Genomic DNA, 19,485 nt, shown 5'->3' with positions numbered 1-19,485 from the left:
TTTTTTTATTTGTTTGTTGGCCATTTATGTTTCTTTGTTTGAGAAACTTTTGTTTAGTTCCTTTGTCTGCTTATTGATTAGATTCTTTTGTGTTTTGTTTTGCTTTGAGTTTTTTGAGTTCTTTATATATTCTTGATACTAACCTCCTGGCAGAGGAGTGGCTGGCAAAGATTTTCTCCCATTCTGTACACTCCCTCTTCACTCTCTTCATCATTTTTTCTCCTGTGCAAAGTGGTTTTTTTTAATTTGATGACACCCCACTTACTGATTCTTGGTTTTATTTCTTAAGCTTTAGAGATCTTGTTTAGAAAGTCAATGCCTGTACTTGTATGATGGAGTGTTGACCCTATGTTTTCTTCTAGCAGTTGTAAGGTTTATGGTCTGATTCCTAAGTCTTTGATTCATTTTGATTTGCCCTCTGTGCAGGGTGAGAAACAGGGACGTAGTTTCATTCATCTACATATAGTTACCCAGTTTCCCCAGCACCAGTTGTTAAAAAGGCTGTTTAAAGTGTAATATATATACACAATGGAATATTACTTAGTCATAGGGAAGAATGAAATTATGACCTTTGCTGGTAAATTAATGGAATTGGAAACTATCATGCTAAGTGAAATAAGCCAATCCCAAAAAACCCAAGGCCAAATGTTCTCTCTGATATGAAGATTCTAACACACAATAAGGGGTGGGAGAGGGGAGAATAGAAGTTCACTGGATTAGACATAGGAGAATGAAGGGAAAATGGGAGGGAGGGGAATGGGAATAGGAAAGACAATAAAATGAATCAGACATAACTTTTCTGTGTTCATATGTGAATACATGACCAGTGTGACTCCACATCATGTACCACCACAAGAATGGGAAGCTATACTCCATGTATGTATAATAAGTCAAAATACATTCTACTGTCATATATAACTAAAAAGAACAAATTTAAAAATGAAAAAAAGCTATCGTTTCTCCAACATATGTATTTGGGACTTTTGTGAAGTATCAGATGATTGCAATTATGTGGCTTTGTCTTCTATTCTATTCCATTGACTTCCATGTCTACTTGGATGCCAATACCATGTTGTTTTGTCACTATAGCTGAGTAGTATAATTTGAGATCAAGTATTATGATGTCTCCTGCATCACTTTTCTTATTCAGGGTTGTTTTGGCTATTCTGGGTCTCTTATTCTTCCAAATGAACGTAAGGACTGATTTTTCTAGTTCTGTGAAGAATAGCTGTAGGAAAACTAGCCTTCTATATTTTAAAATTCCTTATAAACAAAACATAAAATGAATAACGAGACATAAACGTTTGCATCACACACAACGGGGAAATGGACCAAAGACACATAATTCAGTCATTGTTTTTGAGAGGAGAAGAAATTGGGTGTGAGAATGAGGAAACTTTCTGGACGAAAAATTCCATATCATGATAGAGGTTTGGAAGTCTCAGATGTGTGTGCCTATTAAGTTATGCACATGCAATATGTGCATTTCACTGCACATAAATTATGCCTTGATATATAGTTCCTATAACAGCTATAAGAAGAAACAGTGCATAAAAAATGGGCAAAGACTAAACACAAGAAACTCTTTGAAGAACTATAAATTAACAGTGAATTTATGGAATAGTCCCCAACCACATAAATAATTTTGAAAAATAAATTGAATTAACAATGATACCTTTCCCCACAAATTGATTCTCTCATACATTGTTGGTGGGTATGTAAATTGGTGCAGCCTCACTGGAAGAAACTTAAGAAGACAAAAATATTTATTTAATGCATATAATCTAAGATGCAGTAATCCCAAATTTACAAATTTAGATAATCTAGCAGGAGTATATCAGTATGCTTATATAAAGACATTTGAGCTTTGTGTTTATAATATAAAATTTTGGAAACCACTGTAATATTCATCACTAAGCAAAAGAATTAAATGATGTTATAATACTTAATGCCGCTGAATTATACACTTAAAAATTGTTGAAATGATCAATTTTGTGTTATGTATATTTTCTGCAACAAAAAACAAAGTACATTATGACTTAGTTATACAACAGAATACTATACAGACTTTTAAAATGGCATAAGGATCTCTATATACAGATTTTGAAGTATTTCATAGCTTATTAAGTAGGCATGCTTTTAGGTATCTATATGTATGTAACTGGAGAAATACATAAGCTTTTTTCTTTTTTTTTAAAGAGAGAGTGAGAGAGGGAGAGAAAGAGAGAATTTTTTAGTATTTATTTTTTTAGTTTTCGGCGGACACAACATCTTTGTTGGTATGTGGTGCTGAGGATCGAACCCGGGCCGCGCATGCCAGGCGAGCACGCTACCGCTTGAGCCACATCCCCAGCCCCATACATAAGCTTTAAAAAAAAAAAAAAAATCTTGACATTTGTGGGCATGAAGATGTGGCTTGGACTTGAGCACTTGGCTAGCATGCACAAAGCCCTGGATTCAATCCCCAGAACCACAGACAAAAATAAAATGAAACAAAAACAAAACTTGCCATTTGTGGTATTGGCTTATAGAGCAAGTTTCATTTTATTTTATTGTTTTACTTTGTATATCCCTATATTGGTTAAATTTATGGATGAGCACATGCTTGATTCAAAAATTAAAACAGGTTCCAAGGTATGTTACCATGTTTTCAAAGAGTGTGAAGATGGAAGAAGTAGCACTGTGTTCATAAAGCATCTAGAGGCTTCAACAGACAGAACTCAGGACTGTGACACAAAGACTAGTATGGAGGTGTTGAGATTGGCCTGTTACGCAAACTATGTCATTAAGATCGAGTGCAAATGCAATAAATTCTTATGTAAATGTTTTAATTCTAATTGGATAATGGTGCTTCAAAATGCACTGGATACGATATTTTAGGTGGAAAGAGGACAGTTGAGGCAAACAGCACTATGGAGGCTCGGGACTGTGTGCTCTTGTACAGATCCACAGACCAGCTCTCTCTGCAGAGCAGTCATGCGAAATCGCTCACCTTGGCGTCCACTTTCAGTGACTTGTCCTCCTCTCCAATAGCTCACTTCTTTTATTTCACCCTGTTTCCTCTTGCAAAAAAAAAAAAAGAGAGAGAGAGAGAGAAATTCACAATTCGACCCCTCCCCCCCAAAAAAAAAAATAAAAATAAACAGGAGTCAGTTTCTGGTAACAGAATCCTTCCCTGTCCTTGGTCTATGTTGGTTCCCCTGGGTGGTTTCTTCAGGACTTGTGCCAACTTCACTTTACAGTCGATGAAGGGATTTTCTCACAGAAAAAAAAGCAAGTGGATGAGGTAGATTGGAAATCTGACTCCTGAGAATCTGTGAAGATCCTATTGGTCTGAGGCTCGGGGCATGGATGGGTTTTGAAGAGCAGAGTCTTCCATCACCTTACGTAGTGTCGTCATAGTCCACATCTGCAATGTTTGCCTTCCTCAGCCTAGAATAGATGTCTGCAGAGACCTGAACGCAAAGTCACATGGATAGGATCAGAGGACAACAGACAAGGAGAACATACAAACAGCAATTTTGTGTTATGTATATTTTCTGCAATAAAAAACAGAAGTCTACCAACGCTCCTCCCCAGTCAACTGAATACTTCCCACCATGGTGCACCCACAGCATGTAAATAAGAGCCTCTTAGAAGATGGTGACTACCCATAAGCATTTTCAGATGGCCTGCTGCCCACTGGAGGCTTACAGAGGGCTTCCTTCCTGATGAGCTGCAGACTAATCCAAGCATATAAGGCCTTCCCTCATCCTTACGGGCCATTGTCATGGGCTATCATTTTTAAAGATTTCAGAATTGAAAACTAAATTTAGCATAGCACCAGAGTTTCCCAAGGACTTGAATTCTGTCCTGAGATAACTGGCTGCCAGAATGCACCCCACGAAAATGCTAAGCACCTACTCTTTGTGCAGTTGGGATACCTACGATTTTCAGAAAGTGACTTTGTATCATCAATATATATCTTGAATTGTTTGAGTTTTGCAAATTATTGATATCTCATAACACAAATCACTATGAGCTTAGTTTTGTTCAATATTAATTTAGTTTGCCGCACACTGTTTTGTTGACCTTAACAGCACTAAGTGATATATATATATGTGTGTGTGTGTGTGTGTGTATGTGTATATATATATATATATATATATATATATATATATATATATATATTCCAACAGTATTTTAGGAAAAATATTTTCAAATAAATAGAATTTTTAAAAATTCGATATGGTTTAGATAGGAGGTGTTCCTCCAAAGCTCATGTGTGACATAATGCAATTTCATTTTAAAGATGCAATGATTGGGTCATGAGAGCATTAACCCAATCACTGCATTAATCCACTTCAATGGATTAATTTTAACTGTAGGCAGGAGGATGTGGCTGGAGGAGGTAGGTGTGTTTGTGGGGGGGTACTTTCAAAGTATATATTTTATGAACAGAGCTCGCTGTCTGCCTCCTGATGGCCATGTCGTGAGCTGCTTTCCTCTGCCATGAAGTTCCACCTCACTTGGGTCCAGAGCAATAGAGCCCATTTATGGACTGAGACCTCTGAAATCATGAGCCCCAAATAAACTTTACCTCCTCTGAAATTGTTCTTGTCAGGTCTTTTGTTTACAGGGCTGAAATAGCAGCAATTGAACTACAAATAACCTATATGCTTATTGCTAAAGCAAATGTACATGTAAGACTTCAAAACTTCCTTGTACAGAAATTCCTCCATTGTGATGGTAGATAAGAGATCATGACATTTTTTTTTCCTCTAAGTGTCTATCATTTAAGAAGTTTGTGAACCGTCCTCAGGGGAAACAGAGAATGTGCACGGAGAAAAAAACCAATAAGAACCTGTCTCACCTTATTCTCCACCTGTGTCCTCATGTGTTCAGCTGTGAAAGAAAAAGTAAGTGCTGTGAGATTCTACTTATATTTAAAGTCTTTCAATAAATACCCACTAATAAAGGCTTCTTCATCTTCTGGGTATTTCCCTTAGATTGATTTTCATCATTATTATTATTATTTTGCTTTTCGATCTAGTATGACTACCATAGTATCCAAAGGAAAAATGATTATCTTCTTGGTTCCAAGAGAAGGAAAGACAAAGGTCAGAGGCAAATTCATCCCCAGCCTCAAGTCTCACCTGCTCCCAATTCCTGCTCCTGCTGGACATGGTAGACCAGGGAGTACACATCATCCCCACGCATGACATTCACTGCAAGAGAAGAAAGGACTCTTTGAAGTAGGACAGAAGACTGGACACCCGAGGAATTTTCAGGAAGCAGGTTTATTGACTTCAGGGTTCAGAGGTGGCTCTCGCCTAAGAATTCTTTCTCTGAGCAAAGATTTTGGAAATTTTTTGAGCTTTATACCCAGTGTTGGCGGGAGGAGGTCCTTGGAGATTCACAGGACAAGTTCTCTCTGTTCCATGCCCGAGACCAGACACAGGTTTCACAATTTTTTTTTTTACCAAGAAAACAGAGATAATATTGTTTTTTACAGCAAGTTTGCAGACTTGACTCTATCACAGCTTTTGTGTGCAAACCTGGCATATACAAGAAAGAGGAAATACCAACCACAGTAACCTCTGCAGGCATCCTGCTGATCTGACAAGAGGAGAATTAATTAATTATTAATTATTGCTTAATTATGGCAAGGGTCTTCTGGATGTGGGTGAGGGGGTCTCTGGATTGCTTCATTCCCCCCTTTGATGATTTTTATTTCAATCAAAGATCATCATCTTCTTCTTGGCTTTAAAGCTTTACATAATGTCATGCATGATCTCAGTTGTTGTCTTTCTTTTAACAGCTGTTTTTATAGTAGATAAAATAGTTTTAATGCACAGGGAAGCCAAATGTGGGAGTAATAAATAGGTTAACAGCAGAAGACCTGCTATGCCAATTAAGCTTTTAAATCCACCAAGGGCTGAAAACCATCCTGCAAATAGTGAGATTGGATTCCAATCTTTAATGCCTTTCCAGGTTTGGACGGGCACCTGTGCTAGTTTTCTGATATTGCTGGCTATGTCTTTAAGTGTCTGTCCGTGGTCATCTATTTGGATGCGACAGTCTGAACTGTTAAACTTTTCATGTACTTCCCCTTCCTCAGCTAGTGGGTAATCTAATGCCAAGCGGTCTTGATAGATAGGCACTCACATTTGGGCCTGTTGTGTGGCCAAAGGCTGTAGCAGTTTGATTAGTAATAATTTCCAGTACAGTTTGCAGGCGAATTATCCAGTTTAGCACATAAAGAGTTCTATAGCGCAACTGTCATGCTGTACCCAGGTAGCAGGACCATAAATGGCTTCGACATCATGACAAAGTCCCTTCTTCCTATCATTCAGTTTACTCTGTGTGTCTACCGCCTGTCCCAGCCCTGGAGGCTGATGGGTCATTTATTTGTAGAGGAGGAGGGGACACAGCAGGATCTGGTTTGGCCAGCAGAGGTCAGCTCATGGCTCAGTTCCTTAGCTTATTATGGCTTAGGTATGAGGTGTCCCCCAAAAGCTCATGTGTGAGACAATGCAAGAAAGTTTAGAGGTAGAATGACTGGGTTATGAGTCTTCACCTAACCAGTGCATTGATTCTCTGCTGGGTATTAACTGGTGGTAACTTTAGGCAGAAAGGTGTGGCTGGAGGAGGTGGGTCATTGAGACTGTGCCATTGAGGTATATATTTTGTCCCTGGTGAGGGGACTTTGGCTCTGCTTCCTGATGTGATGTCCTGAGCTGCTTTCTTCTACCATGACCTTCTTCCACAATGTTCTTTCTGTCTTACCTTGAGCCCCAAGGCATGTAGCCGGCCGTCTATGGACTGAGACCTCTGAAACTGAAATCACCAAATAAATTTTTCTCCTCTAAACTTGTCCTTGTCAGGTCTTTTGGTCACAGTGATGAAAAGCTGACTCAAATGCTATGCCTACGTTGTCCCAGGTCATTTGAGAAACTTTACCATTTTCGTATACAGGCGGTAGCTGCACTGGGTCAGGTGAGTTGAGATAGTTGGGTTCTTGAGGTTCAGGACTGGAATGGCTCCTACAAACACAGAAACACGTGTGAGCTGTCTGGAATAGCATTCAAGATGTCCCAGACCTATCTATCCAAGATCGTAAAACAGCGAAGGAGAGAAGCTCTTTAAGGAAGAGTCCTGGACAGAATATCAGTCCAGGGAACTGGAAGGCACATCCTACCGTATAAGCCATGGCCCTAAGTGTGGACACTGCAGTCGCCCTAGTGCACATATTCCACAAGTCTTAGCTGACTGATTCACTGTGGGACAGCCCACACCTGAAATGATGTCACTTACGTTATAAAGGCTCACTAAATCCTGGATAGAGAAATAATGATTCACCCCAGAGGAAAACAGGTGGCTGACCACACTAAGGAACTTGAAGAAAAGGCAGAATTAAACAGGCATCTATGGAATGTACCACTGAAAGAGGGCCACTCTGATTTGGAAAAGAAAAATCTGTTTATTTTTGGCATAAACAAAAACATATAAAATACATCAAATAAACACTGGTATTCCTAGAAGGACGTATTTGAAAGTGTTTTCTTCCTCTAAACTTCTAAAGAATGTCATCAATAATTTTTCAGTATGTTTATGCCTGTCTAACATTACAGAAATGTGTATATGTATATCTCACCTGCCCTGAAATACTTTAGGACTCTCAAGATCTTTCCATATGTTCATGGGTCTCTGCAGCCTACAGACAGACCCTTAGACACTGGCTGAGACATTGACTGCTTGAACAAATGGACAGTCCTGGTCAAAGCAATGTAACTTTCTTATTGTGAAGATGTATTGAAAGGGATAGACATAGGAAAAATGATTAATTAGTTATCATATGAAACTTACAAGACCAGAAGTAGAAAATTAAAGTACACTGAACTCAGCTGTGATTTTTAGGTATGAGAAGATAGCAAAACAGCTCACACACAAAAAAAGGACAATTCAGAGTTAAAAATTTTCTTGTTTTCCTGCATTAGTAGCACCTACAGAGAAAGCAGAGGTCTTACCTGTGTGGGTCCCTGGTTGAGCATCTTTCTGAAAGTCAAACAGATGAGTGAACCTGTCAATGGAGGAACCTCCTTCTCGGCTCCCTTATAGCCCTGGTACACAGGGATGCACCTCCTGCCAGAATGCCCACTGTGGATGCCACCCTGTGCCCAGAGGACATCCGGGCAATTATTTGCAGAGCCTTCCTTTCACAAGTGAGGAGACTCAGGTCCAGAATATAAATGAGCTGCCCCAAAGCAAAAAGCACCGGATCTACGAGTGGAGCCCAGGTCTCTGGACTCTCATGTCTATGATGTGAGGATGAGAAGCTTATCCTGCCCAAAGTCCTCACAGGCAGGTGTTGCCACAGCCATGTTATAGCGGACGTGCCCAAAGATGCTGGAAAAGTCTAGAATTTAAATGAAAATCTCACATTGTCCTCTCCTGCTCCATCTCCCACTCGCTCGGGGGAGAGCAAGAGCCTGGAGCTCAGTATACCAAGGAATAGGTAGCTGTCATTGGTGATAAAGTGGGAGGCTGAGTCACCCGCTGAAGCGTCTTGGAGAAAATGGCATTTCCACTCAAGAGGGAAGGTTCCAGCAATGATTAGAACATGTGGATATGTGAATGAGCTTTTCGGGGAGTAGGGAGTAGCTTTTGGCAAACCCAAAAGATAAATAAGACTCTCTGCACTGACTTTAGAGCTAGGAGAGGAGCGGGCTTAGCTGGAGCTGTTAAGCACTTTTCTCTTCCAGGGGCTGATTAATTCAAGTATTACGTTCCTCTATAAAAAAAATTAAATCACAGAAGAATATGATATCAGCTGAACCTCAATTGATGACATGTGGGCAGATAAAGAATTTTACTAAATTGGCTAAATTTTGCAAATTGTATACTGCAAAGGATAAATATATGGCTAAAAGCATATATCTATCCTTTGCCGTTTGCATGTTACCCTCCCAGCCTATTTCAGTGAAATCTGAGGTCACAGAATACCCACCTCTATGAGTACTAACCTATTTTTCTCTTGAGCCGGTAGCAAAGTAACAGGATTGCCGTGATGAGACCAAGGCTGCCGAGCAGCCCCTCAACGACTCCTGAAGTAAGATGTTCGCCTCTGGGTTCGGCAGGCACTGAGGGGGAGACCTGGGGGTGAGCTGCTGTAGGAAGGAATTGGGTTTGGGGACAGACCTCTTGGTACGGGCTCTGCTCAACGGCTGCTCTCCCAGGACGGATGTACTTATTTATTTAGGGATCTGCGGCTGTTCACATTGATGCAAGAAGACAGGCACCCGACCTCCACTCCTCCCACAGGAGCCCTCGTCCTGAGTAGAGCAGCAGAGGCACCGGGGTGTCAATGGGCCTCTCCTGGGGTGCTGGGGAAGACGCGGATGGAGACAACCCCACCACCGAAGCTATACCTGTGAAATTGAGAGTCACCGCCTCACTGCGCTGGGCACCCTGGCCATTGTCGGCCTCGCAGGAGTAGTTTCCAGAATGTTCTGCAGTCAGGGAGAGGTTGAAGGATGCTCCTCCCCCAGAGGGCGCCGAGCTGTTCCCCAGGGTGACGTCCTCATGATAAAACTGGTACAGGATCGGGGGAGAGCCCCCCAGGGCCTCGCAGTGAAGCTCCACCACGTCCCCCACCTCAGCCTGGGCCCTGGGAGCCCTGAGGGTGAGCACAGGGCGGGACACTGGAACTGACAGGGACAGTGGACTGTCAGAGACGTGTCTCCACTGGTGCAGTAGAGCCAAAATCCCTGCCTGTTCCCAGAGACTCCACCCATGGAACTTCCACAAGGCACCCCAGGGGAACACGGAGCCGAGCCGGCCAAGCTGCAGGCACCCCAGCACCCCAGGAGAGGCCCATTGACACCACACGGGAACTCACTCCTGACAGCGATGTCCACCAGTCCGCTGAGGCTGGGGCCGTGGCCGTTGTCAGCTGCACAGTAGTACTGGTCGGAATCACTCTCCGTCACTGGTGCGACCTCGAAGTTTGCTGTCCGTGAATGCTGGGTCTTGGTTTCCAGGTTTAAACCCAAATGCCCTTTGTACCAGACGAAGGTGATGTTTCCTGTGCCCTTAGCCACCGAGCAGATGAGGACCAGTTTGTCTCCCTTCATCACCTGTCCCCCTGGAGGCTGAGTCTCCAAGCTCACGTCAGAGACAGGAATTCCTGCACAAACACCAGATAATGTGGGAGAAACCCGAGTAGGGAGTGTTTGGAGCACAGGGAGTAGGTATGGGGGTCTTGAAGGCAAAGCTGAAGGCAAAGTCATGATGTATAAAGTTTGACTGGAGGGGAGGCTCTACTGATTTGGAATCAGTTCTAGTTTGGTGGTGATGATAGGGTTAGAAAGATATGATAATATCACCATGGAAAATGTGGCATCTCCTCTTTGCTTAGGACAATGTGACTTCCATTCCCCTCAGTCTCAAACTTTTTTTTTTTTAAGGCACAGTAATATAGTGATTATAAGTCCAAATTGTGAGTCAATCTGCCTAGATGTGGATACTTGTTCCAACTCTTGCTTGCGGTGCATGCTTGATCAAATTACTTTTATAAGACTCAATTTCTCATCTGTAAATGGAGATGCAATGATAGTTATCTCCTGCAGGTGTGGCGTTTCAATTAAACATATATGTGAAGCACTAAAATGGCACCTGCTGTGTACGAGCTGTTCAATGGTTTTTGCCGTGGTGGAGATAGCAGGTTTAGTTTCACTAGTGTTGAGTTTTTAGAAGTCTGGGTCTACCTAATATTTTGGAGGTAGTAGACTTGAATGTCATACTCCGGCCACACCTCCAACTCTGTACTGGATATTGAACCCAGGGGTGTTCTACCACTGAGCTATACCTCCAACCCTTTTTAATTCTTATTTTGAGTCAGGGTCTTGCTAACCTCAAACTTGCAATCCTTCTGACTTAGCCTCCCAAGTCACTGGGATTACAGGCGTTGCACCCTGGCATCTGACTAAACGTTGGGTTTTTGCAGGAGATCATGTCACAGAAGTGTCAATCTGATATGGTATGACATGGTTCATAATAATAAAATTTTCTTTTTATACTCTTTCAAAATCAAGCCCCCCCCCCACACACACACACACAAGCCTTCTCCAATAGTCTATTCCACACACTTCTACCAAGCCTTCTCTTGCCACCTGGTCAAGGTGACCCTGGAGAGAGAGGGATACGAGGATTGCTGAAGCCTCCCTCCACCTCTGCCATCCCAGGGACAGGAGAGGTAGCATCTGCCGTCCTCTCCCCAGCGGACTCTGGAAGCACAGTCCTTAGATACTCACTCTGCACCTGTATGTAGGAACTCTGGCTCTGTTTGGGGGGTTTATTCCCCGCTGTCGTCATGGTACACCAGTAGGTCCCCGAGTCTTCCTTCCACACCGTGGGGATCTGGAGCTTTGGGGAGCTGCTCCGTTCTGATCCCCGGTTGTGGCCATCTCTGAAGAAGCTGAACTGGGGTTGGACAGGTGGCGGCTGAAGAAGGAGCCGGGTCTCACAGGTCAGGGTCAGTGAGCTCCCCTCTATGGGCTTGGAAGGCCTGGCTGTCAGCACAAGATGTAGAAACAGCTCTGGAGAGAATAATTAAACAGATAGAGTCCAGGGCCATGGGGTTCACAGTTCCTGGTGAGAGGCATTCGGTCCTCAGCCACACAATACCCCTATGTTCCCTAAAGTGGCCCATGGGCTTCCCCTTGCCACGGACCCACCCTGTCCATCCTCACACATCCTGCCACGGGCCACAGCAGCCACTTCCAGAAGGCAGCACTGTGACTAGGATCTTATAATTCTTGAAGTTCTGCCCAGGAACTAAAAACCCCTTTCTGGAAGCCAGGGCAGGAATATTGAAGACAGTCACTGCAGTTGGCATTGGAGACGGGGAAGCTTTGATTTTTAATAAAAGCGAATACATTTCTGTGGACCATGGTCTATCACCTGGTTGTTATTCTCTTCTGTTCTCTTTCCCCTCCCGTCTCAGACACATGCTGTTTCAAAGACAGAATGTGGACCTGAAGAATCAGTCAGGATGGGAACAGCACAGAGGAACTCAAACCCCTCTGTGTGGACTATGTCTTGTCCCTACTGTCGCTAGTCCCATTGCTGGGAAGTGCCCTGTGGACATCCACACAGCCCCATTCCCTTGATCTGGGACTTCGACACAGACCTCTGCTGCAGCCACAGGAGAAGAAAATTTAGTCCATGCCTTAAGCCTTAGGGGTAGATCCTTTGGGGCCTTAGGGACTTTTTTTCTGGGTAAATAAAGATGGTGAAGGTGCCTTCTACTCTCCCCTCTCCCCTTAGCACTCCCAGTTGCAGAAATCTACGAAATCTCACAAATCTTTGGGCACGTGCTTATCCAACTCTTAGAGCCTCTGACATGGGAGGCTCTATTTATTTATTTTTTTTCCTGAAAGAAACCTCTTCCTCTCCTCACCAGATGCCAGCGAGAGTACTCTGGATCACTGAGAGATGATTCCTAGACTAATGTCTATCATTTCCAATTCTGCCCCGCCCACACCCCACACACACAAGGCTTTTCCCCGGGTCTTTTTAAACCTCAGTTTCATCTGTGGTTACCAGAATGTTCCCTCTGACCTGGGGCATGGAATACCCTGTTCTTTTTGTCCTCAGAAAGCTGGGCCCCAGAAAACAGAGGAGCATTACAGCTTTTGGAGCTGAATAGAGAAAGGAATAAAACAGGCATTTGGGCACCTAGAATCCACTCAAGCTTCTATCCAGGGCAGGGGAGCAGGTGGAGCTGGAAGCCACACAGGGCTGACTACAAGAGCCTGGAGCTCAGACTTGCAGGTCAAGCTTAATGCCATTAATTCCCAGGCAGCAGAGATTACCTGGAAATACCTAGGAATTTTGTTTCTTTATCCTTGATGTAACTATGGATTTTTGCTTAGGCTAGAATTTGGCACCTGAGGTTAAGGGTAAAGGAGAGACCAAGAACAAAGCTCGTGTGACATTAACACCAAGCAGGAGCTGGACTTGGACAAATATTAGGTAAGGAACTTAGAGGGCCAAGGTGATTCCGATCTCTCTGGTCACAGGAATCCCTGATCCCTGGAGGTAGCACAACGTCCTCTCTTAACCCTTAGGTTAGTATCTTAGGCACACGAGAGCGGTTCTAGCATATATTATATTGGAAGCTGCTTTAGTGAGATTTCTCATGGCAGAAGACTTTCCTACTCCCCTCTTCTGAGAAAGTCAAGACTCTGAATCAGGATCAGAGCAATGAAGTACGTTTGCATAAACCAGTCGGAGAGAGGAAACTGAACTGGGGCAACAACTGTGGCTGCAGAGGGGAGCTAAAAATAGGCAGGAGGCACAGTACGACTTCGTTGCACGTGGCCTGGGGACGGACTTCAGTGTTGTTCTCCATGGCTCTGTGATTTCAGCTTTTCCTCCATCACCCATGGCAGAGTCCCCAGGGGACTTGAAGCCCCTGGGGCAGGGAGGACAGAGACTCTTCTGACATCAGCCTTTGGCACCCTCTGCCTCTTTTGTGCAAATAGCATCTTCATCCCTGTGCTGAGACTTCCCAGAAAGGAAGGGGAAGGCCAGGCGAGACCTGATCACCCAGCTGGGCAGACACGGCTCAGCAGCCTGGGCTCAGGGAAGCCACTGATGTCTGTACACCTCAGCAGCTGTCACCAGATGCATCTTGGACAGGTAGGGGCTGCTCAGAGGGCCATCCACAGGTCTCCTGATCTGACCTGAGTGACAGACTGTGAGGAAGTAAAGGAAGTGCAACTCACCGTCAGGTTCACAGAGCAGAGCTGCAAGAAAATTCAGGAGACATCAGCACAGAGCAGGAAGTCCTACAGGCAGACAAATGTGACTCCTCTAGGACTTTCCAGCAGTAGACCCTCCCTCCTTGTCACTGCCTCCTCCTTCTTTCACTTCCCTCATTTATCTCCCTCCCCTTCCTTCCGTCTTTCCTTCTCTCTGTTCCTTTACCAACATTCCATATCACCCACAGAACACCCACCCCCAAAGCACCTTTTTTTCCCTCTGATCATAATTTCCAATAACTTTTGTCATCGGTGATTCGGAAATGGTAACTTTGTTGTTTCTTAATTTTTTTTGTCGTGCATGATAGTTATGCATAATATTGGGGTTCATTTTGACGTAATTCTACAAGCATAGAATATAATTTGCTCCAATTCAGTCCTCAGTACTTCCCCTCTCCCTCCCCTCCTCCCCTGCTTCCCTTTCCTCTAATGGTCTTTCTTCTATTTACTTACAATTTTTAAAATTAGGGCATTATAACCTTTATTTTTAAAAATCTATTTATTCTAATTGGTGCATTACGATTATACATAGTAGTGGGATTCCTTTTTACGTATTCATACATGCACCATCTAAGAACGTAATTTGGTCAATTTTGTTCTCCATTAAGGCTTAGCTCTTAATTACTTAACATCCCTCTTAGAACTTCTTATTCCCATTTCTACCTCCTCCTGTCAAAAGTCTTGATGATCCAGTCAGGACTCACTGTCTCAGGACCACAACACACTCAGGCAAGGGGGTAAAGGTCTCATGGCTAAGGCATGGAGTCCCTTGTTTTACCAACTTGAGATCAGAAGAAGCTTAGGTCCAGAGAATGGATACACACTTCTCCTGATTCTCCTCTAGCCCAAGGATTTCACCCCACTCTGGTGTCATAATGGTCAAGAAGGAAAAATTTGGGAGATAATGCAGACTTTATAACCAGAAGGCAGAGATTTGGATCTTCAGTTTACTCCAAGTTTACTCTTACAAGCGGTGTGACTCTGGGAAAAATGTTTCTCCTCTCTGTGCTTTGGTTTCTTTTTCCATAAAATGAGATAACAATAGTACCTGCCTGGCAGAGTTTTTGTGAGGATTAAGTGAGTTGATACCCACAAAGTGCTTAGAATAGAGCCTGAAACTTACTTAGTATCCAATAAATAATGTCTTATCACTATTATGTTTAGTCTGAGATGCCTATTGTTTTAGGTTTAATTCTTATTTGAATAATTAGTTTCTCAAGCAGGGGGAGCGAAACATATTTTAGGTATTAATCCACACAATGAACAGTCTTTCAAAGGCTTAATTTTAATTTCATACAAATTTCATACAAATCTTTGATGCATTAGTGCATTCTAAAATATCATTAAAAATTAGAGGTTTTGGTTTTTTGCTTTATATTATTTGGTATGTACATTTTTATTGAATCCTTGTAAGACAAATCCAAGTTTCCGTTAAGTTGTACTGCACATTTTTATTAATCTTGGAGTCTTTTAAAAAATAATTTTGAAGGTTTACTGTATGCCAGGCATTGTGCATGGCACCAGGTTTACAGTAGGGAATATGACCAAGAGTCTGTGGTGTCAAGAATTAACACTATGCTGGGAGGGAGACAATGACAAAATAAATGTAGGATGGTTTCCTAGAGTGGTTGGTGACACAAGAAAAACAGAGCAGAGGAATAAGTTACAGAATGTCTTAGGATGGTCTTGACTGTTTCAATAGATTCGGGAGCAAGACTTTGAAATATCTGGGAAAGTGCATCTAGCAGAGATAAAAACAGCAAATGCACAGGCCGTGGGGCTGTGGGGATGAGCTTGTCTAGGGAGGAAGGAGAAGGCAAGTCCTGCACCTGAACAGGTGGGGGACAGTGGAGAGCATCAGTCTGAAAGGAGCAGGCAGGAGCCAGTCCTGGGGGTCTTTATAAAATTCAGAGCAATTTTGGATTTAATCTAGATGTGATGGTTCCGGGTCAATTTACATTTACAAGTTCAGTCTGACATCGTAAAGGAAACAGGCTGTAGAAATGCAAGAGAGCTCAGGAGAATGTTAGTGGAAATCTAGGAGAGCAGGGATGATGGCTTGACTAGGCAGCACTGATGCTGCGAAGCGGTCATGTGTTAGCATGAATTTTGAAAGTAGAATTAATATGAAATAGAAAGTACAAAAAAATAGATGAATTAAATATGACTCAAAATTTTGACCACAGCCACAGGAAGAAATGTGTGATAGCTACTGAAATGGAGAAGATGTGGGGAGAAATGGGTTAGGTTTGGTGGTGGTGGCCGGTAGAGGTGGAAGGTCAAGAGGTCTGTTTGAGTTTAAGATGGTCACTAGGGGACTTGGGGTTTAGCTTTGCGGCAGAGCACTTGCCGAGCATGTGTGACGTCCTTGAAATGCCCAGCACCAAAAAGAGAGCGAGAAAGAAAGGAAGGAAGGAAGGAAGAAGGAAGGAAAGACGCTATTAGATACTTGAGTGGCCATTGGTACATAAAAGTGCTTAACAACGGAGTCAAAGCTGGAGAAAATAGTTTGAATTTAAGCTGAAAATGGTTCATGGAGCAACAGAATCATATAATTTAGGGAAGAGAACCAGCAGAATAGAGTATGCTAGGAGCCAGGTGTTCAAAATGTGTCCAGGAGAAGGAGTGATCATCAGTGTTGAATGCCCCAAGAGGCTGAGGAGTGGAAACTGGAAACCGGGTGAGGCCACATGGCCGTAGTGGACTTGATCAGCAAAAGCAGTTTCCATGGAGCAGTGAGTGAAAGACCAATTAAAATGGGTTCAAGAAAGGAAAAGGAAGGACCACAGAGACCTAAAGCCATTTATCAGCTGTTGGGGGTTACAGAGAGGGGACCATCTGACATGGAGAGAGTGAGGGGGGAGGGGATGTTTGAAGTGAGGGAAATGGGTTTTTGAGATGAATTGGTGGCCACGAGACCCTAAACCTTTGTTAAAAAATCCCAGATACTATTTCAAAAAAGCAGATCTTAATAGAATCAAAGATCAAATATGGAGTTTAAAGAAAAAGATGGAAGGAAGTGAAACAAAGACTAACTCACTGAAAATTTGTAAAGGGAGACAGAAAAGGGATGGGGCAAGGGGGTGGGTGAGAGAGAAGATATTGAGGACAGTGGGAGAGGACACAGAATAGGTGACCGCAGGGGACAGCGAGTGGGTAGATGCGGCAGCAAAAGCATAAGGACATTTTCTTCTGGTGGTTTTTATTTTATCAACATGCCATGAAGCAAGGGTATAAATGGGAATCAAAGGGGTCCATCTAGGGGAAAGAAGGTGTGAAACGGTGGTCATCGTGGGCAGGAGAAGAGGACCGTCAAAGTGCAGGAAAGTGCCTGGCAGTGCTAAGAGCTGCCTGAAATTTGGGGTCCCACGTTAAATGGAGATGTCAGCTGGGCTGTGCCTTTTGTCTAAAGTCCCCTCCAGCTGCTCAGGCACACATGTAAAGTGTGTTAAAAAAAATAGGGTTGAGCAGGACCGTGCTGTGGGGACTGAGAGCCTAAGGGGTGTCGTGGTGATGGATTGGGGAATCTGCGTCCCGTGGGGACGGAGCACATGATGTGTGGTCACCGATCATGGAAAAGCAATGCTGGGAGTCACAGACACCTCGGAGACACTGTTAGAGAAAGTGACCTAGGTTACAGTGGGGTGGGCAGGAATCCTGAAAAAGGAGGTGATGATAAGTTCTAAGGCTTGACAGTGGGAATGGGGTGCAAAGAGGGCTAAGAGAAAATAATGCTTGTAACAATAAGAAGAAGGGAACTGAAAGGTTATCTTTGTTGTGCAGATTTTTTGGCATGGCTGTTGAAAGCATCAAGAACAAAGACAGAATTAAGGGTAGAAGGAGAGATGGGCAGTGAACACGTCTTAGATAAAAACTGAAGCGATAATTTTCCTCAAAACTCTGCCTGACTCTGAGCCCTGAGTTGGAAGTACAGATCTGAGATGTGCCGAGCACCCCTGAGCCTCGCCAGGCAGAGACTTAGTCCCCAGGAGTCCCCATAGATTGTCAGCCAGTGGAGCCCCAGTGTGATGGCTCCCCAGACCCTGCTCCCAGCTGTCCGACTCACCACAGATAAACAGCAAGAGCCCCGGCCGCATGAGGACCAGATTGAAGATGGTTAAATGAAGATGCTTCTTAGACAAAAATAATGCACCTCAGGTCAAGAGATGACAGCTTTCAGGTTTGAGGAAGTCAGGACCGGAAGTTCACCATTCAGCGCACGTTTATAGAAATAGAAGAAGGAAGAAGAACCCCCCCAATGGCCAGGCTCAATTTCTTCTCCTATGAAGGCTGAGAAAAATCAAAGATATTCTGTAGTTTGGTGCCATTCCACAACCCGGAGACACTATGCGTCCATCAATATTCGAGGGCCTCCTTTAAGAGCTCTGGTCTCTCAAAGAGAGTTTCTGACTTCAATGGGTCTCACCATGATACAGACCTCCTGAAATTCAAGTGGCACACTTTCATCTTTGTCCCCTCCACGGTCTCATCAACACACCCCTGTTTCCCAGCAGTCCCTAGAAAAGTCACGCCAGGCAAACATCATTGAGCTACGGATGGATGGGGTGGTCACCAGGTCACATCTGACAGCTGTCTCACAGGATGATCTGCACAGGGTCCAACTATTCATACCTTTACAAACTTTCACACTGGAACTTTTGGTGTACCAACAAATGAGCATAAAACAGCTGAGAAACAAAATCATGGGAAATTACAATTCGTAACAAAATGTTACAGTATATGAAAATAAAATAGAGAAAATAGGCATATGCACATCAGCCCCTGAACACTAGGGAGGAGTTCGCTATTTACCCCAACTGACATTTGTGATATTTCTCTTTCTTCATCCCAAGTCTGGATATCTAGAACCCCTCTCATGGCTTTCCTTATCACTTTGAACTACCAGTTCTTGGTACGTGAAGCCTGTGTGTAATTCAGACTATGAATTAGAGGATAAATGACTTTAATTTCCAGTTTTTTCAATCTTGGAGTATTTAGGGTTGCGAATAGACAGACCAAAAAAATGGAAGCTGAGCCATTAAGAAATGTGGAAAGGTGCCATCCAATACTGACATCTGCGTCCAGGAATCAAGTCCAAAGAGGAAGACGGAGAGAAAAAAAAAAGAGTGGTCAGTGATGCACAAAAATAAAGGAAAATGAGAGCATGTGGGGAAGCAGACTAATGGTCCCCAGGAAATGGCTGAAACCTGATGGTGGGCCCACACCTTTGCTCCCAGGCGTGAGAAAGCCCATGTGGAGACAAGGATGCCAAGGTTAAAGTGTCGGGGACCACACAGAAGTGTCCTTAGTGCAAGCCCGGGGTGTAAAGCTGCTTTTGCATACACGGTGCTGCTTTGTGTCTCTTCCCCTGCGGTCACGCATGTCCTGCTCCAGTGACCTCATGACTTCTTCAGCTAAAAATGTTTTTCCTCCTTCTCCACAGACTGAAAGGCCTTTTAAAAATCAGTTTATTGAGATATGATGAACGTACATTGAAGTGAACCCATTATAAATTTATGATGCCGTGGTTTTTGACAAGGTATACGTTGATGTAAATACAATCACAATCATAAGTAGAACACGTCATCTCAACATGCTGCGTGCACGTGTGTGTGTGTGTGTGTGTGTGCGCTCCGTCCCCATCACCCCGAACATCCCAGAACTATATAACTCTTGA

The 19,485-nt window shown here is 43.4% G+C and overlaps 1 protein-coding gene across 3 annotated transcripts; it reads right to left on the bottom strand.

The window, feature by feature from the left end:
- Nucleotides 1-1,748: 1,748 nt before the first annotated feature.
- Nucleotides 1,749-17,998, bottom strand: Fcrl1 (Fc receptor like 1). Of its 3 annotated transcripts, none has more exons than XM_048814651.1 (11): nt 17,875-17,998; nt 13,773-13,793; nt 11,295-11,579; nt 9,881-10,168; nt 9,411-9,689; nt 9,006-9,146; nt 8,010-8,037; nt 6,943-7,025; nt 5,136-5,207; nt 4,853-4,884; nt 1,749-3,455 (listed from the first exon to the last, which is right to left on the bottom strand). In XM_048814651.1, the coding sequence occupies exons 1-11, from the start codon at nt 17,903-17,905 to the stop codon at nt 3,384-3,386; spliced, it is 1,332 nt and encodes a 443-aa protein (XP_048670608.1). In that variant the 5' UTR covers nt 17,906-17,998; the 3' UTR covers nt 1,749-3,383. The 3 variants fall into 3 exon arrangements, with proteins under 3 accessions (XP_048670608.1, XP_015358121.2, XP_048670607.1); XM_015502635.2 differs by having other exon boundaries at nt 9,006-9,122; XM_048814650.1 differs by having other exon boundaries at nt 9,006-9,149; nt 17,875-17,997.
- Between the last annotated feature and the right edge of the window lie 1,487 nt (nt 17,999-19,485).

This window comes from Marmota marmota, unplaced genomic scaffold (genome assembly GCF_001458135.2).
Source record: "Marmota marmota marmota unplaced genomic scaffold, marMar, whole genome shotgun sequence".
NCBI lineage: Eukaryota > Metazoa > Chordata > Mammalia > Rodentia > Sciuridae > Marmota > Marmota marmota.
The sequence above is the reverse complement of the archived record's forward strand: the minus strand, read 5'-3'. Positions and strand labels throughout refer to the sequence as shown.